The sequence below is a fragment of the Wolffia australiana genome, chromosome 16, assembly GCF_029677425.1.
Source record: "Wolffia australiana isolate 7733 chromosome 16, ASM2967742v1".
Taxonomy (NCBI): Eukaryota; Viridiplantae; Streptophyta; class Magnoliopsida; order Alismatales; family Araceae; genus Wolffia; species Wolffia australiana.
The window spans coordinates 7,950,470-7,974,448 of NC_135850.1; the positions used below are offsets into that span (position 1 = coordinate 7,950,470).

Genomic DNA, 23,979 nt, shown 5'->3' on the forward strand with positions numbered 1-23,979 from the left:
ATTTATTCTTCTTATTTTCATCTTCTTTCCTTTATATTGTTCTCTTCTTCTTTTATTCATCTTATTTTCATTTTCCTTTTTTATTGTTCTCTTCTTCTTTTATTCTTCTTCTTTTATACTAGAAGAATATTTTTTTTATTCATGTTCTAGTTGGTTTTGTTTTGGTACTCCTATTTTTTATTATTTTGGTTAATATTACTGCGATATCTCATCTTGATTAGTTTTCCTATTATTTTCTCTTTAAGTTCCAAGTCCAATCAGCTTTGGATTCATGGATTTGGGTGAAGACGATGTACTAGATACTACAAGAACCGATTTTGAGATAATGTATGACTCCTAAACTTCCCATTGTCAAAAGTCATCATCTGTCTTGCAATACTATATTAATTATGGTGACGGTAACTACAAATGCAAAGTTGGTTAAAGAACAAATAGAATAGTGACCAGGGATAAGTTAGGGAGCACATCAATGTTATGGAAGCACCTAAAAGCATGGCATATCAAGGAATAGTGATGTAACACGATGTTGGCTGGGATTGGACGGCTCATGTTACACCATAGTTAACATCTAACGATGCACTAGCTATCAAATGATTGAATCAAGTTTTGATAAAATAATGACAAGTACGACAAATTCACTGTCAAATTCGACAATTAGCTAAATTGGCAAAGTTTGATTGAATACAATCGACTTCCCAACGTCCCTTTGGACCAAATCCAGATGCGTAAAATGAGGGGTAGTATCACTACCCTAGACGTCCAACGTCCCGCAAAATGAATTAATGCACTACCACAATAAAGATTTATTTCTAACCACTCACTAAGGAATTAAGACGGGTCAATTAGGCATCTAACTCTCTAGGCACGGAAAGAACGAGACGAATACTAGAAAGAAAGTAATGGTCTGCAAATACGAAGGGAATTCCGATGAACCTGGTAAGAAGAGTCGAGATCGTTCCACCATATAGGCTGACCGGAGCTTTGATCAACACTAGAGGCCGATGTAGCGGTTGGTTGGCGGGGCTCGATCGGCTAGCGAATCCCTGGGCGTGGTGCATGCGCACGGTCGTGCAGGCTAGGGTACGCGCCGGCGTGAAATGTCCACGCGCGGGGCAGCGGTGAGCGGGCGCGTAGGGTCTGCGTGCGATAACGGCGCACGGCGCATGAAAGTGGCGCAGGGCATGCAGAAGTTGCACGCAGACATGCTGTGGCGCGCACGGGCGCGCGGCGACTACGTGTGGGTGCACAGGGGCAATGCATGGGCGCATGTGGAAGTGGCGTGCGGACACGCGGGGGCGCGTGAAGGCTGCGCGTGGGCGCACGGGGTGCGCAGAGGTGGCGGGCGGGGACAGCGTGCGAACGCGTGAGCGCGCTGAGAGGGCGTGCGACGGTCGGAGGTGACTCGCAGACAGTCGTGGATGGCGGTGTGGCTCCGAGCAGCGGTGATGGACACCTTGCGTCGGCGGGGCGAATGCGACAGCAATGGCGATGAAGAAGGGCGAACGGGAGAACCAAGAAGCTTCTAAAAACCACATTCTTGATTGCTCTCTTGATCTGTAACTACCAAGAATTGGTGCTCCTTGCGAAGAAACGAAACTACAAACAAGAGTGGCTGAGTAGCCCCAGAACGATCAAGACGTGGAAAGGTGACCACATTCCCCACGATGTACGGCGACGTTGAAATGCTAAGGGCTACCTCTAGACTAAGGCTAAAAAAAAAACAACGAGGATACTTGGATTTCTCAATCAGTCTAGTCTGTCCTTTTGGGCATGCCGTTCTTATATGGGGCTGGGGCATGCCCAAGTGGGCATAACTAGAGAGAACCGTCTCGGGATGAGCGATTCTCCTCAAAAAACGAGAAAGAAAATACGAAAGTTCAGAGAGGACGAGGCCCACAACATGACGGACCCAGTCCAGGACATAACAGAAATTACAACATTGAAGAAATAAAATGAAACGACGATTCTCAGCTTCTCTTTAAGTGGGATATTTGAACATTGTGTCAGGGGCGTCGGATCGTGCTGCTCAGTGCGGTTGTCGGCGCCATTCCGTCTTGGTGGCGAGATGGTCCCCCATCAAATAGGATGACTTAAAGTCTTTTTCTGCTGTGAAACCTATATCAGGTTATTTGGCAAAGACTGCAATGTATTCATGCAGATCTCCGGAAGAAGCAAAAGCACTTATGTTGGATCTTGTTGTGAGTGTGGATCTACCATTCTCACTTATTGACTATCAAAAATTTAAGAATCTTTTAACCTTCTATGCACAAAGAGATGATGCATATATTCCAAGTTCCAAGACTGTACAACGCACATCAGCTGAAAAATTTACGTAGGAAAAGTCAAAGCTGAAAGAAGTATTCAAGTTAATAAAAAAAATGTCACTCACGATAGACACTTGGACAACCTCAAATCGTGCAGTCATTTTTGGATCACTGTTCATTGGATTTATACAACATGGATACTTCGTGAACGAATTCTAAGTGTTTGCCAATTAATTGGTTCTCATCAAGGTGCTTACTTGGCAGAGGTAGTGAACAATGTGTTGAAGGACTATAATCTCACAATCAAGGTATGCCATCATTAATTCTTTTTATGTAGTAAGACATATTTGGAGTGTTTTTCCTTTTTTTCCTAGGTGCTCGTTATCACAACTCACCATGCCAGTAATAATAAAACCATGGTTGAAAATTTATAAAGGTTCATGAAGGGTTCTGGTTCAGACTTCACCGACCAATATCAAGCACCATGCACGGCACGTTCTAAATCTAGCGGTTCAAAGAAGCTTGAAGGAGATATGTATTTAAGGTTCTTAACTTTCTCTAATGAAAATCCTTCTTTTGAAAAATATTTAGCACATAATTTGAGTCACATTACAGGGGCAACAAGCTCACTTTGTGAAGATATTGACGACCAAAATATCCTCCTTAATAATACTCAGCTTTTATTAAAAGAAATTCTACATAGACTTCAAAGACTTGTCATTGCAGCTGGCGCATCACCATAGAGAGTGCACCACTATTGTACTTTATGCCATGGTTCGGGCATGGAAAATCAAAACTTGCTCATTGATAATGTGACCACTAGGTGGAACTCTACCTATGAAATGATTGAAGCAGCTTACACAAGAGGGTTGTGTTAGACAAGATGACAAGTGATTATCTAAACACAAACAAAGTTAGCTATTCAATCATGGATGAAGAGTGGGATCTCTTGAAAAGGTTTTCTGATGAACTAGAAGGCTTTCGTGATGCTACTATCATCCTTTCACAGTCACATACCATTAAATCATATACTGTTTTGAGGACACAAACTTTTGTTAGATCAATTAGAAACTTTTGTTAGATCAATTAGAAGGCTTTCATGTGCTAGACGATAGGCATCCTGAACTCTCAAGGTCATCAAGCAAGGAACAAACAAGGTCGCCTAAAATTACATATGGTGAACTGAAGGATAAATTGATAGATTATTAACATCATTTGAATATAAAGCCTATGTTTCCCGTAGCGAGAATGTTAGACCCACGAAAGAAGCTTGAGTTTATTTCCGATGATGAAATTTTTTTTCATCATCCACGCTATTGTACAATTGCTCAATAAACTATCCAGCTCTTTAACTTTAACTAACCAACAAACTATTGAAGAATAACCATATATACTTGCAAAGTGCTCAAAATTAATAGTTGCATTGATGGTGATGTAACACAACAACCGACTTGGACGGGTCGAGTTCCACCAAAGAAGTTTGAACGAAGAATACGATGAAAATGCAAGGTAGTGATACGTATATTTAAGAGAAATTAACGCAAAGTACGTGAGTTGTCGGTGGACCAGAGATGTAATTCAATAGGACAACACAGACGGGTTTTATCAAAATCAAACTCCCAATGAATTGTGTGAGCAGATCGAAAAGACGACGTGGTGGGGGACGATTTCTCGTCCAAGAGTGTCCACACCGTCTACGTAGGCAATCAAATCCGATACCGTCAATGAAAATCTCTAATACAATAATGGTGGCTACTTCTTGGACTTCACGTGCTAATTCACTCAAAGGCAATGAGCAATTAAGAGACAACACTGGAAGATGCAATTAACACTATAAGAAAAGGGGGAAGAGGATAGAACCTGCTAGTTCAGTTCAGGTATCCTGACCGAACACAATCGATGGGTACTGGTGAGTTCTTGTAGCTCTCGTGGCGTAGAAATCCTCGATCACACAGTGGAGGCACAACAATCGGTCAATTGCCTAATATCCAGCTGCAAGAACCTATTGACTGGAATAGTGGGAGTTGAGAGCTGTTGAGCGTTTGGAGCGACGACCGCAGGAAATATTCAGCCCCGCAGAGTTGGAACATCATAACCTGGATCTCTTGGAGATGAAGCTCGAAATCCAGGCGATATAATTCCGTCAAAATTCACACACAAATCTTCTACAATGGATGCACGATCGAAATGGTGTCGGTGATGAGAACCAGGATCCCTAGAGATGCAAAATCTGGCCCAACAATTCGTCGCTATTCTGCTTCTGATGATCTTCTCCAGAGCAGACGTCCAAGAAAACCAATAAATAGAGTGATGTGAGGATCCCAAATCGAACGGTGTTTCCTGGGCAAGACGTCTGCAATGCAGAATTTTCCAGTGATTCTGGTGCTAGAATGATGCTCCGACGAATAGGTCGATTGAGAACCCAGCGACGATCGAGTGGGGAAACAACGGCGTCAATGTTGGAAAGTCAGCGACGGTCGATTGAGAATCAGATGATATCACGTTGAACGAACGGAGGAGCGTCAAAATTATCAAAATTCAACGCAGAGTACTCATGACTGGATGTTGCTTGGAGTATAAGGGAATCAAAATGAAGCTTTGATTGCGGGAATTCTCATGACTGAGAAACAGAGGAAATTCATCATCTGTGGTCTTCTTCACAATCGACGAAGAAAATTCCACCGCTGTCAAAATCCACGGTAATGGATGAGCAAAATCTGAGTCTATTCCATCCTGTTTCTTCGATCTAGCCTTTGACGTGTGTCGGGAGATACCAAGAGCAAAGAACGAGGAAAAAATAATCAGAGGATCACGACTTCTCTCCTTTGTTGATCTTCTGACTTTTCTTCTACCCAATCTGTTCTTCTTCTTCAGCAGCAACAATTTGGAACGATGAGCAGGGAAAGAAAAAAAAAAAAACAACTGCCAACTTGAACAACGAGATCTGGAATTCATCAAGACAATAATTACCTCCCTTAACTTCCACTTCTCCCCTTCTTAAAAGGTGGGGAAGTGGCAGTTATGGAAGCCCAAATTGGGCCCCCTTTTAAGGGGATGGCCTATTGGGCCTCCCCTAAAAAGGGAATCTTCAGGGGGGAGAGGAAGCCCATTATGGATTTCTTCCCCCTTAAAGATGACACCTAAACACAACTAAAATAAACACGAACGACGGGAGGGGAGGCTGATATTCACGTAGGAGTGGCCTCCAACAATTCAAAACGATGAAAAGGAAAAGTACACAAAGACGTCTCGGCACTCTCCAAGATGACGCAACTATTTCTTCAAGCTTGATAGTGGAAGTGTTGGTTCTTCACGTCGGCTCTCGCTCCGCGCAAGGGCTGGCGATGAGTCTGGACGCGATCAGCTGGTTGGTCCTCCATCAGATGGAGCCTGAAAAAACAACTACAAGTCAAAGATCAACTAGAGATGAATTAGATGAATACTTGAAGGAGCCTTGCATTAGTCCTCGTGATGACCCACTCAAATGGTGGTCTGAAGTTAGGTCTGCAAAATATCCACGGCTTCCAGTTGTCGCTAAGGTGTTCCACCCTATTTGGGGTTCAAGTACGCCATCAGAGAGTCCCTTTATAGCAGGAAAAGGAATTGTCACTTTCAAAATAGGACAGCTATCTACAGAGTCTATATCCACATTGGTGACTTTGTAATCTTGGGCTTATAAAGCCGATGAGGAGAACAAAGAAGAAGATAGCAAAGTGGAGGAAATTTCAGAGGATTACGATGAAGACAAAGTTTTGTGATCATTTTATGGTATAACTATTAGGACTCTGCTACACGGGCAACCGGTTGCCCCAAAGGAATCTTGGGCAACCGGTTGCCCCCCGCGGGAAAAAAAAAGGGTCCCCGTTGCCCTTTTTTTTCCCTCTTTTCAAAAAAAAGTTGGCGCCCCTTTCACCTCTTTGTCGAGCTCTCTTCGGTGCGGACCTCCGGCGAGCCCTCCGCGCTCTCTTCCGTGCGGCCGTCCGGCGATCCCCCCGGACGAGGGCGGCGGCCCCCTCCTCGCTAAGCAGCGTCCTCTGCTCGAGCTGTGTACGCCGTATTCTTCAGCAAGTCGAAGGTCCTTTGGGCAACCGTTGCTTCGCTTGCGGGCTTCAAACGTGTAGCAAGCTAGAACAGTGTGTTCGTTCAGATCTCCGTGAAGGGCAATGCGGTGGTACTTCGTTGCTTCGCTTCTCACATTTCTAACGAGCTCGCAGGTATGGATGCGATCATCAATCTCTTGATAATCTTCCGGATTCCGCACGATATTCAGTAGCTTGCTGCTTTCTTGTTGATTATTCCGGGGCCAAGAATTATTTTTTCCCCTTATTTTTTGAAATCTGGAACGGATTATACCACCCAGAAACGGGATGAAGCTCAGTAGAATTTTGTGTTGTGTAATTCTATCCCCCTCGAGAGCATTGAACCGATGTAAAGATGAGATTGGACGCCGACAGATGGGCATCTGCTAAAAGAAAAATTCAAAGATAATGGTTTGTACTTATTATTCGGTACAGTCTGCTTTCTTCTTGATAATTACCGGGAGAAGAATTCTGTTTTTCCCCCTTTTTCGGGAAATTGAAATTTGAGTAACAGATCACACACCCCGTGTATGGTGTGAAACCAGTTTGAATTTTGTGTTGAATCGAACCCATGTAAATATGATAATGTACACCATCCTGTGGTCATATGTCCATACGTAATTTTGGATTCCCCATTATCAGGACGAAGCTTCGTAGAATTTTGAGTTGTGTAATTTTGCCAGCCTTGAGAACATTGATCGAATGTAAACTTGACAATATGCACCTTCAAATGGTAATATGCTCAGTACTGGATAATTTGTTCGAAGAGATGCCGCAGTCAGGTATCAAGAGATTAGTGGAGGAGGAAGCAGGGAGAGATGCCGTGCGGCCCTCCGGCGATCCTCCCGGACGAGGACGGCAGCCCCCTCTTGGCTAAGCAGAGTCCTCTCGTTCGAGCTGGGTACGCCTTCTTCTTCAGCTCCAAGCCCAGACGCTCTCCCCGTTTGCCCATTACACTGAGCACTGCTTCAGTATCCATCAAACGCGGTATCACTCTTCGCCCTCTCTTCCATCTCTTTAAATGCTTGGCTCAGAAGAAATGGGAGTGACAAATTCTTGCTTTTCCTTCTGTTTTTTTGCGATTATGGATGTTGGGTTCGTAAGAAATGGGTCGGAACTCTTTTAGTTTTGCCCAATTGTGTTCCCCCCAATCTCAATCCTAGAGTCTTCTCTCTTACCGTTGCTTCCATCTCTTTAAATGCTTGGCTCGGATGAAATGGGAGTGTCGAATTGTTGATTTCCCTGCTGTTTTTTTTGCGATTATGGATGTTGGGTTCGTGTGAAATGGCTCGCAATTCTGTTATTTACCCGAAATTTAGTCCCCCCAATCTCAATTCTAGATAGCCTTCTGCCTTACCCTTACCTCTTCCTTATTTCTACCTTTTTTCTCTTGATATAATTTACGACACTTTCCAGTTCGTGGCATCTCTTCGAATGCTCGGCTCGGTAGAAACGGGTGTCAAATTCTTGATTTCCCAGCTGTTTTTTTGCGATTATGGATGTTGAAATGGCGCGCAATTCCTTTCTTTACCCGCAATTTGTACGTGAAATTTCGCTAAGACTCTTGATTATCATAGATGCATGGTTGGTGCCAGAGTCTTTACTGGGTAAATAGATTTATTTGGGAGTCCTCCGCTTAACAATCCTTTGATACGCCATCTTTGCGCCAAGAACAGGCCAGAGCTCGCCCAAGTCGAAGGTCCGTTTGCCTTCATTTCGTTCGTGTTTTTTCGTGGGTTTTGGAAGAAGACATTTTGAGAATTTTTCCTTTAAATGGCGAGTGCTTTGCTGGATGTTAATGATGCGGTGTCATCGCACTCGTCCCCTGTAGATTTTCAAATTCGTCAACAAACATCCGAAGGAATTGTCTGATGAATGAACTGATACAGACGAGGATCGTCACGCTCCACATTAAATAATTCTTTAGAAATTCATATTCCGACGAGTCTTTGATCTCTCTCTCTATCTCTTCTCTTCTTGATTCAAATTCCCTTCTTTGTTCAAACCCCCTTTCTTCCTTCTCTCTACTCCCTTCCCTCTCGTTCTACACTCAATCCTGATCTCTTCTGCTCCCAATCCAGCTACCTTCGAAGATGCTTACAGAACCCTGCTATAATGGTATGTTTTATTTACAATTGATGACTTTGGCTAAAAATGTGCCCCTCTCTGGTTGAATGCTGGGTAGTGAGTTTTTTATTATGTTGAATTTCAACGAAATCATATGCGAACAGTTTGGATGGTGGGTACAAATTTTTATATCACATGGAATTCCACGTTAATATATTTTGAACTTAATAATGCTGGGTAATAATGTAATGTAGATGTGTTTAATGTTAGAGAGTTACTGGGTAGCTCTAGATGTACTTGTTTAATATTAGAGTTTAATACTGCGTAGCGCTAGACATACTTGTCTCTTTAATTCTGTTCTTGAGAATTACATCATCATTGTTTTCCATCATAATTATACATATTTTCTTAAAATGATGGAGAAAAGTTGACTTCTTTAATATATCATTTTTTTCCATGGCTTCTGTGTTTTTCCTGATTTTGTAATCCATCGAATCTTACTAAGGATGATTTCTAGGAATATTGGTTTTATTCCTCCAAAAGTGGAACTTTCTTTTTCTCATGCAATTTAAATTGAAGCTTCTATGGACTGCCTATAGAAGCAATGAGAAGATAAAATGGAAGAGAGATGATGGTCAAGAGAAGAGAAAGAGAGAGAGAGACATATATAGAAGAGAGAGACAAAAGAGAAAGAGGGAGTGAGTGTTAAAGTAATGTCAGCTCTTCATGCGCCCTCTCTAGCAGACCCTTCTCTCTCACACACACTCTCTCTCTGCTTGTACACGCCCTCTCTAGTTGTTTTTGCTCATCTTCTTGCCATGCTTCTCTTCCAAATTCCACTGATTCTCCAGAGTTTGGAGCTCCACTTTAGAGGACAAAGGATCTGGGAAGCCATTGTTGCAGACCTCATTCCCAAGGGACTGGGCGTGGCAGAGAAGGTGACTGGTTACCTGCTCAAGACTCAGAACACTAGAAATCTTTGATGAGAAGTGTTGATCTTTGGAATTCTTCTCTTATCAGGCTTTGCTTTCTGGCTGTTCCGCTGGAGGCCTGGCGACGTTCATTCACTGCGACAAGTTCAGAAGACTTCTCCCGGAGGCGTCAACTGTGAAGTGTTTGAGCGATGCTGGCTTCTTCCTTGAGGCGTCAACTACAGTTGGCTCTGGTAAAGAATCAGTTTCTAACAAACGGTGTACTAAATATTTATATTGCTTGGACTCTGCTACACGGTGTACTAAATAGTTTGTAACAAAATTTTGATTTTGGGGTTGGAGTGTTCAAAAGTTACTTGGATTTCTTTCTTCAGGTATGATTGGTTTCCTGATGTTAAAAACAATTGAAGCTACTGTCAAGCGGCCAACAGAATTCAATTAAAGGTGCATGTATCCATAGATGGAAGACATAAGACGAAGGCGAAGGCGAAGGCGAAGGTGAAGGCGAAGGTGAAGGCGAAGGCGAAGGCGAAGGCGAGGGGCGCCGAGGAGGAGGCGGCGGCGGCAGGCCGGACAAGGGTTTGCCTTCAAGCAAAGCTGATAGAGACCAAGGCTCACTTTATTTATGTAATTCGATGCCGGCCCGTGGGGCTAACCTTGTTAACTCTATAAATAATTGTTCTTTAAAGAAGTCTCCACTCTCCCCTCAACTAGTCCCACTCAAAATGAGAAAGAGAAATCATTTTTTGATCTCATAACACGCGAAAATACAGAACATACAGTTATTACAATAATGGTGGTCGAGCTAGTGGGAGAAGGAGACTCGGTGTGCTATCTTGACTCCTCTTCCTTTGGCGATGTAGAGACTCGGTGTCCTCGATTGACGCCGCCAGGCCGACTTTGCGTGCTGCCAACGTTGTTGCGACAAAGTTGAGCCTGCGATTGCATAGATTCTGATGGTTGTCAAATTCTTCTAGACTTTGATTCTCGGCTTGAAGACATGAAAATGTTGAGCCTGCGCAATTTGTTCATAAAGGGTTAGACCATAATGTAGAAAAAAGCGGGCAATTATCTTGAAATTAGGAATTATCTATCATTTATAAACGACGGAATTCTTGCAGATTTAACTGAGAGATGGTGGAGTCGAAAACCGACGGCATGTAGAAGAGAAATGTGGCGTACTGCAGGCACATTTAAACTGAAAGACAGTGACGAAAAAAAACTGCCGCAAAGAACTCCAGAATTTTATCAAAACGAAGATAAACTGATCGTCCAGGACAAATATATCATCTGAAATCTGACGTTTCGGTGATCGCGCCCGTCAAAAGTCTATCAACGCCGTAAACATATATATGAGCAAGTGAAGGCGAAAATCTGTGAAAATTATGAACATTGCAATAAAAACCCAAGATTTGGCTAGCTGTTTCCCAATATAAAATCGCTCGAAAACGACAAATCGCACAGAACCCCCATGTTTTGCACTGCATCTATGCAATAAGATGGACGAAGAAATAGAAAAATAACAAACAGTACCTGCGTAATAGGTGATGACGGAGTTGACCAGGAGACAATCATACTCTTTTACACGTTCTGGTGTTGTGCCCTTTCTGCCCGCAGCTAGAACGAGTGACACCCCTCTGCTTCGTTTTTCTTTGCAGCTGCTCTGCCATGCTTACATAGCGCTTGTTCCCTATTTCGGGTCATCCTTTGCACCGAGCTCTCAACGGATTTCTAACAATATCTTCCTCTAAATCAAATGACGCACGATGTGAGGTATGAAGGTTATTTTCAATAGTTTCACCCAAAACAATCATTGATGCCTTGTACAGCTGAAATGTGCTTTCGGTTCCAATTGAACGGTGTAAAATGGGCTTCGTCAGAGCCGTTAGTTTAGACAGACGTTGACCTTCGGACATTCCTTGTGTACCCCTGACTTCAGAGCTGGGTCGCGTAGCTAGTGCAGTATCGATGAAGGCAGACTGAACATCCACTATTTCACAGACAGTTTTCCAGCGACGATTAAACATTGATACAGGGCATGATAATATGTTATTGTGGCGTAAACAACACAGCACGTGCCTGCATACTATACCGAGCCAAATCACCCTCCTACAGGAGCACGTACTTTGCGCAACGGATATCCTTACAACATGAAATTTGTTTGGAAAATCTTTGTGACTGATTAGGAAGTATCCCTCACCGTTGGAATCATCTGCAACGCAGGTATATGAAAGCGACATTCCTGATTCAGTTTTGAGAAGAGCCTGGGCATAATTTGTCAGTGTAGGAAGGACGTCATTAATTAGAGGATCCATTGATGATGGGGTGAACTTGGTGGAAAGCCTAGCTTGGGACAACTTCTCTCGCGATCTTGTTTCGACTGCATCGAAACCATCAATAATGCGTAATAGAGACGAATTCGACAGTAACGCAGATTTGATTTGACAATTGACCATCTCCTGGCGTTGCGTAGAAGACACACCTGCGACAAAGTGGTCATGGGTGTATGCAAATGCCCACTGCTTCTTTTTTCCCTCGAGAACTCGAAGATACGATTCTGCCGCTTGCCATTTCGACTTCAATGTTGAAAATTCCATCTCGAACTCATCAACATCTTCAATGGAGCCGACCCTCCAGAAATCATTCATGAATCTGCTGAGATCGGCCCTCAAAGAGCTAGCTAGAGCACGAGTGATATTCTGGGAAATGTGGAATCTGCACAGTAGGTGGATTGCACTTGGCCAAATGTCCTTAATAGCTTGGGCCAATTCCACATCGCCATCTGTAAACAAGACGATGGGATCAAGATTCGTGTATGATCGAAATTGTTGAAGAGCCCAAGAGTATGACTCAAATTGCTCATTGGACAAAAGAGAACCAGCAGTCAACACTGTTAAACCGTGGTTATCGATCAGTGTGAACAACACCAAAGGCATGCCAAAGCGATTCGTCTTGTATGTAGCATCAATTTCTAAAACATCGTTGAACTGCACATACTTCTCTTTGCCGCTAGGTGAAATCCAGAAAACTCTCTCCAGGCGAAGTGTGTCATCGTTCAATTGGAAATTGAAGGACCAACCGTGATTGGACTTCTCTTTCAATAATTTGACAAATTCATTAGTCTCGTGAGCTCCACTAGAAGTTTTTTGCAACAAATTCTGAATGTCTCTGGTTGTCCACGTAACCGCGACATCTGGGAAATGCTCCTGCTCTATCAATGTCTTGATTTGAGAGCAACTGAGCATGCCAAGTTCGTTTAACTCCAGCATTTTTGTTTTCACTTTCTCCGGAATGAAGCGATTTTGCTGCATTTGGGCCAATTCAACTTCAGTAAAAAGATCGTGATTGTGCTGATTGTTTATCTGATACACTTCATAGACACCCAATACTTTATTTAAACGCAGCTTAATTACCAATGGACACTGACATTTCAGTGTCCTCCTCTCTCTTTGGAACTCTATTGAAACTGAGGATTGTTTCGTCGGTGCCTGACCACCGCGAAAACAAAGAAACCTAATGAATTTCAGGTGCTTGGAACTCTTCTGACCAAGGGGGCATTTGGCATACTCGGCACACTTCTCACGTGCTTGCTCGAGTGTGTCAAATACATCTCCAACAGATACAGCCTGAGTTTCTACCGAAGCCAAAATCAAGTCTCTATTGCTGTTCAAACTTCTTGGAACACCACTGGATGATGCATGCGAAACGGAACAACGTTGATCCATGTTCTATATGTTACAAAACTTCCTATCATGTTCTATATGATCCATGACTTTCAATACAGATCACGTAGCATGGCATCGGCGGAAATCAGGCATGCATTCGACACACTGAAACGATCCTTATCAGTGAAAAATAACTTCAAAAAAAAAGTCATTATTGCTGAATAAGAATAAATATTCGCTAACAGAAAAGAAGATACAGAAAAGGGTACAAAACAGATATGCGCATATAGAATGGAAACGGGAAAATAGAATGAAATTAAGATCAGAAAATAGAACAAAATAGAAGGAGGAGAAGTATTGATAAGCACCTTTCGAATGCTAATGATATTTTCTCTCATCGCTCCGGTGTATGTTCTTGTTTGAACGATTCTTCCTAACTCTTGAACTCCATATCGGTATTCTCTAAGTGTGATCGGTTGGACCATTGAAGATATTTCACATTCTTGTTTGAATTCCTAGAGTATTTGTTGTTCGGGATTCGGATATTTACATGGGTTCGATTCAACACAAAATTCAAACTGGTTTCACACCGTACACGGGGTGTGTGATCTGTTACTCAAATTTCAATTTCCCGAAAAAGGGGGAAAAACAGAATTCTTCTCCCGGTAATTATCAAGAAGAAAGCAGACTGTACCGAATAATAAGTACAAACCATTATCTTTGAATTTTTCTTTTAGCAGATGCCCATCTGTCGGCGTCCAATCTCATCTTTACATCGGTTCAATGCTCTCGAGGGGGATAGAATTACACAACACAAAATTCTACTGAGCTTCATCCCGTTTCTGGGTGGTATAATCCGTTCCAGATTTCAAAAAATAAGGGGAAAAAATAATTCTTGGCCCCGGAATAATCAACAAGAAAGCAGCAAGCTACTGAATATCGTGCGGAATCCGGAAGATTATCAAGAGATTGATGATCGCATCCATACCTGCGAGCTCGTTAGAAATGTGAGAAGCGAAGCAACGAAGTACCACCGCATTGCCCTTCACGGAGATCTGAACGAACACACTGTTCTAGCTTGCTACACGTTTGAAGCCCGCAAGCGAAGCAACGGTTGCCCAAAGGACCTTCGACTTGCTGAAGAATACGGCGTACCCAGCTCGAACGAGAGGACTCTGCTTAGCTAGGAGGGGGCTGCCGTCCTCGTCCGGGGGGATCGCCGGAGGGCCGCACGGAAGAGAGCGCGGAGGGCTCGCCGGAGGTCCGCACGGAAGAGAGCTCGACAAAGAGGTGAAAGGGGCGCCAACTTTTTTTTGAAAAGAGGGAAAAAAAAGGGCAACGGGGACCCTTTTTTTTTCCCGCGGGGGGCAACCGGTTGCCCAAGATTCCTTTGGGGCAACCGGTTGCCCGTGTAGCAGAGTCCTAACTATTATTCAAAATTTAGATTGTCTTTTCCAATGTGTGTTGTTTAATCATGGTGTATGTCTATGCTTCTTTTAGGTTGTAGCAGCAAGGTGGTGCCAAAGCAATGTTACGTTGTAGGTTGTGCAGTGATTGAACTGAAGAGAGGTAGGAAGCAACATCTAAATGGCGTTTTTCACTTTCCAAGATGGATATTGTAAATTGCCGCGTAATGCCATATTCTTTTAGGAAAAGTTCTTGCTAAAATTTAATCTTTGATTTTGATTTTGCCTTTTGATTGGGAACTGAACAAGACCGGACTGAGACCGGACCGGAACCAAACAAGACCGGACTGAAACCGAACCGAACTTCAAGTATGAATTAGGTCCATGCCAAAAAACCGGACTGGACCGGACCGGACCCGGACCGTCAAACCCTATGTGAGAAAGAGGGGGAGGCATCTTCTTGGTAGTTACTACTTAGAGAAGAGGGATGCGGAGGAAGAAAGAGGAAGCCCGTGCAATTCAGGTCTTTAGCCAGGATACCGATGTTCTTGTGATGGGAGGCTGCATTCGGCCTGCTTAATCCAGGAGACCATTGCCATTTGGTGATCGACATCTTTATTGGTGGATCTTCAATGCTATTGGGAGTTTGGACATTATCGGAGCAGGCAATAGTCTGAGAGGTACGCGAAACTTGTAAGAAAAATTGGGTGAGTCTGTGTGTCGTGTTTGATCCGCATCAATGCTTTTGTCACATTGTACAGTTACAGCTATCCTTTAGTACCATGTTGATGTGCATCTAAATACATAAATGGAACACCCTTTTGCAAAATTATTCCGAATATGTATTACAGAAGAAAATATTTTAAGGCACAGATAGAATGATTTAGTTACACAGGGTTTCATTTTGTGCAGAAAAAAACTTCCGGTGAAAAGAAGATCCCTGGTATCATAGGGGGTCGAAAAAACCGAAGCTTAATGAAGTCTGGTAAGTCGTTAACTATAATTTTTATAACGTTGACTAAACTGATCTTCGTTGGATAAATCCTAAGCTCCGAGGAAAGTTATCGATCAATATTATCCTCTGGGGTAAGTATAATCAACTATGACGATGTGTCATTTGTCCCAGCTCAACATTAGGATGTTAACATTTATGCATGACCTACGGGAATGCATAAAAACTGGGGGTAAATGAAAGGTAATTAACCTTCTACAGAAAGTAGGATTTCTGGCCGATGAACAAGTTAGGAGGCAAGTAGAAAGGCTTTTAAATGTCTGCTGAACTCTTTTGGCTTCTCAATATTAACTGCATGCCCAGCGTTCTTGATAATTACCAGCCTTGAATTTCCCTCTAGGTGCCTGGAAAAAAATGGTCTACCTGGTCAAGATTTAACACATTAAAAATTGCAGAGGGCGCCGCAGGCGGGGCTGCACCAACCTGTTTAGCCGGTGGCCCAACTCCAAAGGAAATATCTGATCTTTCTCCGCCCACAGTATCAGTGTTTCCTGCGCCAGAGAGCAATGAAAATCAATGAAAATTTCCAACCAAAATAAGCCTCGGACGTGAGCCATGCCTTTCCTATCCACACCAGTCTCAGAGCAGATAAACTTAAAAACGACAAATCCTGAAAATATATAGAGAAGTCGCGAAGAATATGCTTGCCATGGAGATGATGAAGATACCCACATGCGGGATTTTGGGGAGTTCTGAGAGCTTGCGGTCTTTGATGATGGCTCGGAGCAGCTCAGTCTTCTCTTCTACGTAGTCCATGCACATAACCTGGACAATGCACGATAATGAAAAAAAACTTTAAAAACTTGAGAAACCCGGGCGAGACAGCGTCGGTTCTTCTCCGCGCGGACCTGGATGAAGTCGGAGAGGAAGCAAGAGGGGACTCTCCTGGGGGGGTGGACGAGAGAGAGATCCATCAACTTGCAGAGATCCGCGGGCCTCCTCGGTATCAATATCGCCGCGGCTTCACGAAGATCGTCCACGGCGAACAGCCCCTCGCCGAGGTCCTTCTCCTCCAGACAGACCCCGGCGCAGCACAGAGCCACCCGGTCCACGCGGTCGGGATACTCCGCGGCCAGCCGGTAGCCCACGAACGCGCCGTAGCTGATCCCCACGAGGCTCGCGCGGCGCACCCCCAGCGCGTCCATGGCGGCCGCCATGCAGCCCGCCTGAAACGACTCCGTCCTCTCCGGGCGCGCCGAGAAGGACCCGCCAAAGAAGAGAAGGTCCGGGACGTAGACGTTGAAGCGGGCGAGGAGGGGGCGGAGGAGCGCGTCCCACTGCCACGTCGCGTTGGCGCCGAACCCGTGGATGAGGACCACGCATGGCTTGGCCGGGTTCGGCGCGCGCGGCGCCCAGCAGCGCACCGTGGTCGCGCCGCCGTGGAGCCGCACGGTCGCGCTGCGGAGCCCCGCCCGCGAGAACGAGCGGCGGTGCCACCGGTCCCGCGCCGCGGCGAAGCTGAAGCACCCCGCCATTGCTAGCCTTAGATTTCTCTGAGATCCTTCGCTTGGTTTGGAGAAGAACAATGGTGTTACGTGAGAATAAACGGTTTGAGCTTCGAGAAACTCGTTCAGATCGGAAGGGGAGAAGAGAGATTGGGTGGTTTGAGGACAGGAAGAGGTAGAATTTCCAGGCTCGCTAGTTTTATCCCGGATGATATCCCGGAAGATTTCTCTGAGATCCTTTGCTTGGTTTGGAGAAGAACAATGGTGTTACGTGAGAATAAACGGTTTGAGCTTCGAGAAACTCGTTCAGATCGGAAGGGCAGAAGGGAGAGGGAGGTTGGGTGGTTTGAGGACAGGAAGCGGTAGCAATTCCAGGCCGGCTAGTTTTATCCCGGAAGATATCCACTCTAAGCTGAACACGTAACCATACTAGAAATATTCAAAGGATATTGAACCAGAGAAATTGAAACACGTGTCTCGGTCTAGTAACTGATGTAGAATCAAGTACGGGCGTGGATTAAATCAAGAAATACCTATTCATAAAAAAAGCATATTCTCCCACTCTCTATTTCTAGATTGAAGAAATACTACAATAGAACTTCTCAATTCATAAAAAAGCCTATTCGACTAATTTCTAGATTGAAGTCCGATAAGAGTTTCAATGAGAGTCCACTTAAGTTTAACTTTAATTGAGCCTAATATAATCTGTCAAATCAGCCCAATAATATATATTTTAAATCCCCAAAGATCAGTTTTAAAAAAATCCACTGCAGACCGCTTGATTGAAGGCCGCCTAAGAGATGATGAATAATCAGCAAAATAAAAGACCTATGGTAATCAGCCCCAATAGTTTATCTTCCAAGATCTTCACACCAATCACTCTAAGAATGAAATCCCCTTCACTCGGATCACACTAAGAAACAAACCCTCTTAATTTATATGTCTCTTTACTCTTCCTCTCTAAATACTCAATTTACTCTTTCTCCCTCTCTCTCCATCACTGTCCATTGATCCACTATATCCTCTCTCTTGTTTTCTTCTCAAATAAAAAATCCTCTCTCCCTTCTTCACTTTAAATTCTCAAAAAAATCTCAGATTATTATTTCATCCATTATTTATTCGTTGCATTTCTCTTTACTATGATTTCTATTTCTCTCACTTTGGTTTTCCTCTAAATTCCATGATTTTCTTATCCTCCTTCCATTCACTATGTATCTGTTACTTCTTCCTCCATGTGTATTTATTTCAGTGCTTCACCTCTCTCTCTCTCTCTTTTATATTTGTGTTCCAATGGTCGAGCTCTCTCTTCTTTCTAACTATTCCTATATAAATACTTTGATATGTCTGATAAGCCTAGAAATGGGTGTAAATATGTCGTTGATTTGATGTTTAGACTTATACAATAAAATTTATAAATACCCTTAATCACTAAATATAGAATATAGAGCAAGCAAGGGGTAGAACCATAGGGAGGCATCGAATAAGAATTTTTATCCAATTTTCAATGAATTAATTTAAAGATGAATTAATTTCGTAATTAATAAATCTTAATTATGCTTAATAGTGTTTTTAATTAATCAAAATCAAGTAAAACTTAATTTTGATTTTAAATATTTCGGTCAGAAAGCTCAAGACAGAAATATTTTCAATTTTAAGACCAGATTAATTCGTATTGTTAATTTCCCAATTATTATAAAATTTTAAGACAACTTTTATGAATTAAAATTGGGAATTAAATAATCAAGAAAGGGATTTTTAAATTGGACTTCAAGATGGATGAATTTTTGAATCAATTTTTTTTAGGTTTTTTATATATTAAATTAAATTCCTAAACAATAAAAATCTAGAGAGAGAAACTAGACAAATTAACCTAGAGAGAGAAAATGAAGAATTTGGGGAAAAAATGAAACCCGACCCTAAATTAAAAATCTAATGATGGAGAAATGTCCTAAATTGATGTAGAATTAAAGATAAAAAATCAGATCTTGAATCAGAATCAAAATGCAGTGCTAATTTCATTCAAAACCAACTTCTAGGGCATGTACATTTCGCCCAAGCCTTGGCATTTTAGAATTGTTCAAGAAGAAGATTGAAATGCAAATCAGAAACTTACAACTTTGAGTGCAGAATCAAGAACTGTCTACTTCCAAAGCATCTCTTGTGTCCTTCCTGGCCAAATCCTTGGAGAGAGCTTCAAAAAGTGATTTCGCCCGTTTCCAGACCACCATTTAAAGATCCAACCGTCTGGATTGTAGAGGGAGAAAAGACAAACCTACCTCAAAATTTCAGCCCAATTGGACGTTTAGATCTCAAGATATCAAGGTTTTAGTTGAGGATTAATCTAGGCCATTGGATGTATTTATCTCTCCTCCAAGAAGGTAGGAAAATGGCATATTTCTATTGGTCGGAATATCTTTTTCTCGTTTTCTCCATCCTCGGATCATGCGCTGTCATGTGGTTGTCTGCGTCCGCCGTCGGCAATCATTGGAGAATAATTTCTCTCGTTAATCGGCTAGGATGATGCCACGTCGCCCCTTTTCTTTTATTTTTTCTGAAAAAAAACAGAAAACGACAATTTAAGCCATAATTTTTGACCTTTTCTTTGTCGCCTTTCGCGCCACGTCGTCCTGGTTTAATAAAAAAACATAAAAGCCAAAAGAACACTTTTTCTTTTCGTCATTATTAATAGTTCGTAGTTGATTTCCACATGCATTTAATGCACATGGCGAATCGACTGTGGACGACGTCTTATTTAATGTACATGTCGGTTAACGCGTGCATTAAATGCACACGGTTAACCGACTGAGCATGCGAGGAATAAATGCACGCGGAGATCGATTCTCCACGTGCATTTATTGCATGAAAAAGGTAAAAAAAATTGTACCTGGCTCGCTGCCCGTGCCACGTTAATGCTTTTTTAAGACAATCATTTGCTCATTATGGCATCGCGATTTGTGATGCGATAATGAGCCAATAAAGCTCTTTCTCTCTCTCTCTCTTAATCTGATTTAATAATAATCATCCACTCATTCGCCCGAATTTTGGGCGAATGACGTGGATGCCCTTTAATATATATATAAATATATTATAAAATGCCAAATAAATTAAATATATATTATTTAAATATATAAAAATCATTTCTTGGCTATAAAATGGTCAAAAAATTATATAAAAATATGGAAAAATTCCAGAAAAATTAGGAAGGCCCTTACCAACCTTTAGCCAAGTACTTAAGGCCCTGTAAAAAATATTTCTTCACTGAAATGAGGTTAAATTCCATGTAAAAAATGATAAAAAATCAGAAATAATAGTAAAATAAAACTGTAAGTGATTTATCTTCATTTTAATATGATAAAATGCAAATATAGTCATTAAAACACATAAATATAATGTAAAATTCATTAATTAATCATGTTATTTTGCAAGTTATCAATGTTCCTCTTTCTAGTCTATGGTTTTCAGGGTAAATACACAAACCTGCGCATCTAGGGTTGAAGACGAATACAAAAGGGAACTCTTCATTCCTTATCTTTCTCCATGATTTCTTCTTCAAATGGGTTACCTGAAATCCATACAAAATAATGCGATGAAAAGTCTGTATCGGAAAGAGGAATGGATTTTGAAATATTAACCTTGATCTTGCTTACCCACATTAATTGAGAAGCTTTGGATGTTCAAAACGTGTGTTTCTTTTCTCTGGCAGATGGAAATACATTAAGCTTAATGTTAAGATTCAGAGGGATACCATAGGAGGTCCAAAGAATCCCTTTAAATATGTGATTTAGTGTGGAAGAGATATATAGCAATGACATCATCACTAAGAATATTAAAAGATTTAGTACAACCAAGGAAACTTTGGGAAGAATGTCCGTCATTAAGCCTGCATAAATATCCATTAAATAGTATCTTAAAATAGGTGGCAGCGATTTAAGGTCAAATTTTGAATTAAGGAGAGTACCTTAGATTTAGCACCCTCTCTCACTCTCTTACCGAAACATAATTTGTGGGGACATTTTTTACTATGCCTAGGAAGTCCATCTGACATGTGCCACGAGACAAGGCATAGGATGATCTATATGTCATCTTCTTTTCTCTACATTTGAAACACATGACAATGGAAATATAGGCTTCCCTTAATTGATGCTTCCCCTAAATCTATGCTCCTCTAGATATTATATTTTCTGATGTGTAATTTACTTTGGATTGGGATTGGTATCACACTAGAAACACAAGATGATGAAAAAAATTAGGTATCTTCAGATTTTGAGATATTGAAGTATGGTCATTTATAACAACTCATCATAAAAATGTCAACGAAAAAATGCATTAGCAAGTTGCTGAATGCCATAACAAAAACCAACTGAAATAAAAAAGCCAAATTACATTGAATTTTTTTTCGCATAAATGGTTAAACTGACATCACCTTTGGTGTATCACAAGAATGTTGATTACATATGGGTTATCTGATGGCACAGCCCCGGCAGCGACCCCAGAAATGTCTTTGGAGATGTCACCGTCGTCCCCGACGGCACCAGCCCCAGCCTCGGATACATCTTCGGAGACGTCACCGCCCCCCTCGACAGCACTGGCCGTCCGCGTTCAACCTGCTCGGCAAGCCAAGGCGACGGTACGCACGCCCGGATTCAAGTATTCCGGGTAATGGACACCGTATCGTTATCTTTAAGTCTTGTTTTATTCGTTGTTTTGCTTTGAGTCTTTGTCGTTCGTCGTTTTTTCTGAATCATAAGGTCGCGTGTAAGGAGGGAGGTTCATCCTATAAGGATCTCCCTCCCCCCTGCTATCGCTCCTTTGGTTTCCCCTCGTTGATTTCGTTCCTAGAAGTCGTAGGTTGTTTACTTTAGTTTTCTTATTTTATTTTGTGTTTTGGGTTAATGGGCCAAACCCCACTTCCCCAATATAAGGGAAGCAAGGATGCCCTAAACAGCAGACTTTTGCATCATTGAATTTGAAAATGTTGTTTTGAGAAAACTGGCTCCCGCACGCTGAAGAATTAGGTCATCGCTGAAGAAGAAGAAGAGCAAGGAGGACTAAGGAAGAGGAAGGAGTAGGATACCCGGAAGAAGAAGTGGAAGTGGTAGAAGACGAGAAGGGAACGACTGTGGTCGCCGCCCCTGGTGGTCGTGGGCCCCCCCTGCCATCCGCCTGGTTCCCGTTCCCCGCCGCCTTCACGCCGTTCCTCAGCGCAGCCAAAGTCCTTGCTGAGCAGTCGCGCCGCGAGTTAGTTTCGCGCGCGCCGCGACTGCCAACGACGTCGCGCCACCGTTCCACCGTTTCGTCGCCCCCAAACTCTCAGCCACCTGGGACGTCTGTTGCACCTCGACGGATATCATCAGCACCTTGTCTGGGCTTGCGGCTACCGCCTGTTGCACCACGAGTTCACTTCATCGACGCCAGCCTTGCCCTGCTGACACAGCCGAGGATGCCTACGCACCTTCCTGCTGATCCGCTCCCCGGCCGTCCACGACAGTCACCACCCTCGCGGGCCGTGATCCTTGGGTTGGGCCTCCCTTGAGCAGTCGCGCCGATCCCCGACGCGACCCGCCGGACACCGGGCTGCCAGAACTGCTCCACCGCGCGAAGGTGCATCGCCCGGGGGATGAGTTCTTCCGCCGCGGACTGTCTGCGCCGATCCCGGCTGCCCCTCGCCTTAGCCGCCGCGCCGCGACCCCCCTGCGCGCCACGGCAGCCGCTCCTCAGCCCCGCGCGCCTCTGCTGCTGCTCGCGGCCCTACCCCGCGTGCCGCAACTACTGTTACACGGACCCCAGCGCGCCACAGCTGCCGCTGCCCAACCGTCCGCCGCGCCGTGCCTGCACGCGCCCATGGCGTTTGCCAACGTGCCACGGGCTCCTCCTCCGAGACTGACAACAGTCGACTCCCACGACGTCCCACGATCCGGGCTACCCCCTCGGTGTGCCCCGTGATTCGGTCGCCCTACACCGACGAACCCCCCCTGCTAGAGATCGGAACGATTTCCCCTAGGACGACGATGAGGTACGCCGCTCGAATCCCGTCTCTTATTTCCTGCAGTACTCTTTCTTTTGCCTCCACCGCGCTCGGGTTAGGCATAGGTGAGAGTGACAGGACGAGTGAAGACGGCATATACTTGAGCGTCTCTCCTGGTTTGGGAACGAGTCGGTTCGCCCGTCCGGCGGGATTCCTCCCGTTCGGCGCCGTAGCAACCTCGTCCATCTGGACGAGGGTCAGAAGGTCCACGTACCCATCTCCGGGCGACCCTGTCGACCCCCGGACGTCGGCTTCTCTCTATTCGTCGGCAGCTGCACGTACGACACCCTTGCCCGATCATTCCATCGTAGGTCATCCTCGTAGGAGGCTCATGCCCGACGGACTCCCCCGTCGAGTATTCGTCGCGCACCAACGCGATCTTGACACCGAGTGTCTTCTCTCGGTGACGGCCGGACCTCGTCTCGGACGTGGTCCTGCATCATTATCATTGAGTTTATTCCAGATGTTTTAGGGACCACTACTTTGGTGTAGGTGCATACTAGGAGCCTCCCTTTATGTAGGAAGACTATTACCATACCTCATTAAAAAAAAAATTATTTCCTCATTTTTTTCTATTGCCCCGACTTTATGTTAGTGGCATTGATAAGCCTAAAAATAATGTGTAAATATGTCGTTGTTTGGGCTTTTAGACTTATGCAATAAAATTAATAAATACCATTAATCACTAAATACAGTGTATAGAGTAAGCAAGGGGTCGAACCACAGGAAGGCAACAACCAAGAATTTTTATCCAATTTTAAATAAATTAGTTCAAGAATGAATTAATTTTGCAATAAATAAACCTTAATTTTATTTAATTATGTTTTTAATTAATCAAAATTAAGTAAAAACTTAATTTTGATTTTAAATATCTTCGGTCAAAAACACTCAAGATTGGATAATTTTAATTATAAGATCAGATTAATTCGGATTACTAATTTCCCAATTATTATTAAATTTTAATACAATTTTTATGAATTAAAATTGGGAATTAATAATCAAGAAGAGGGTTTTGAAATTCAAGATGGACTAATTTTTGGATGAAATTTTTTTTAGGTTTTTTATATGTTAAAATAAATTTCCA

At 43.2% G+C, this 23,979-nt stretch overlaps 2 protein-coding genes and 2 long non-coding RNA genes across 9 annotated transcripts; 2 read left to right on the top strand and 2 right to left on the bottom strand.

Moving 5' to 3' along the window:
• Positions 1–1,710: 1,710 nt before the first annotated feature.
• LOC144713940 (uncharacterized) lies at positions 1,711–5,250 on the bottom strand. The gene is made up of 2 exons (XR_013584195.1): positions 4,125–5,250; positions 1,711–2,319 (listed from the first exon to the last, which is right to left on the bottom strand). It is a non-coding gene; the product is annotated as an uncharacterized LOC144713940 (long non-coding RNA).
• Positions 5,251–6,321: 1,071 nt separating this feature from the next.
• Positions 6,322–10,046, top strand: LOC144713674 (pectin acetylesterase 3-like). 4 transcript variants are annotated; one of them, XR_013584115.1, is made up of 6 exons: positions 6,322–6,478; positions 7,111–7,330; positions 8,425–8,461; positions 9,262–9,348; positions 9,431–9,575; positions 9,717–10,046. XR_013584115.1 is itself a non-coding variant. In XM_078588330.1 (3 exons), the coding sequence occupies exons 1-3, from the start codon at positions 9,124–9,126 to the stop codon at positions 9,782–9,784; spliced, it is 438 nt and encodes a 145-aa protein (XP_078444456.1). In that variant the 5' UTR covers positions 7,338–9,123; the 3' UTR covers positions 9,785–10,046. The 4 variants fall into 4 exon arrangements, 1 of the variants encoding a protein (XP_078444456.1); XR_013584116.1 differs by lacking the exon at positions 8,425–8,461 and having other exon boundaries at positions 7,090–7,330; XR_013584114.1 differs by lacking the exon at positions 8,425–8,461.
• A 4,907-nt stretch (positions 10,047–14,953) lies between these two features.
• On the top strand, positions 14,954–16,279 carry LOC144713907 (uncharacterized). The gene is made up of 3 exons (XR_013584189.1): positions 14,954–15,093; positions 15,326–15,398; positions 15,821–16,279. It is a non-coding gene; the product is annotated as an uncharacterized LOC144713907 (long non-coding RNA).
• Positions 14,957–16,900, bottom strand: LOC144713906 (alpha/beta-Hydrolases superfamily protein). Of its 3 annotated transcripts, XM_078588646.1 has the most exons (5): positions 16,274–16,900; positions 16,074–16,190; positions 15,849–15,916; positions 15,618–15,769; positions 14,957–15,086 (listed from the first exon to the last, which is right to left on the bottom strand). In XM_078588646.1, exons 1-4 carry the CDS (start codon positions 16,898–16,900, stop codon positions 15,655–15,657), a joined length of 927 nt encoding a protein of 308 aa, XP_078444772.1. In that variant the 3' UTR covers positions 14,957–15,086; positions 15,618–15,654. The 3 variants fall into 3 exon arrangements, with proteins under 3 accessions (XP_078444772.1, XP_078444773.1, XP_078444771.1); XM_078588647.1 differs by lacking the exon at positions 14,957–15,086 and having other exon boundaries at positions 15,599–15,769; positions 16,098–16,190; XM_078588645.1 differs by lacking the exon at positions 14,957–15,086 and having other exon boundaries at positions 15,599–15,769.
• Positions 16,901–23,979: the final 7,079 nt, after the last annotated feature.

Excerpts from the sequence above, each read along its gene's own strand:
- LOC144713906 (XM_078588646.1), bottom strand. The coding sequence starts at position 16,900 with ATGGCGGGGTGCTTCAGCTTCGCCGCGGCGCGGGACCGGTGGCACCGC. Across the intron at positions 15,917-16,073 it reads GTATCTTCATCATCTCCATG|GAAACACTGATACTGTGGGC; the intron begins GCAAGCATATTC and ends TCTCTGGCGCAG. Across the intron at positions 15,770-15,848 it reads TTGGGCCACCGGCTAAACAG|GCACCTAGAGGGAAATTCAA; the intron begins GTTGGTGCAGCC and ends ATTTTTTTCCAG.
- LOC144713674 (XM_078588330.1), top strand. The coding sequence starts at position 9,124 with ATGTCAGCTCTTCATGCGCCCTCTCTAGCAGACCCTTCTCTCTCACAC. Across the intron at positions 9,349-9,430 it reads GACTGGGCGTGGCAGAGAAG|GCTTTGCTTTCTGGCTGTTC; the intron begins GTGACTGGTTAC and ends TTCTCTTATCAG. Across the intron at positions 9,576-9,716 it reads GTCAACTACAGTTGGCTCTG|GTATGATTGGTTTCCTGATG; the intron begins GTAAAGAATCAG and ends TTCTTTCTTCAG.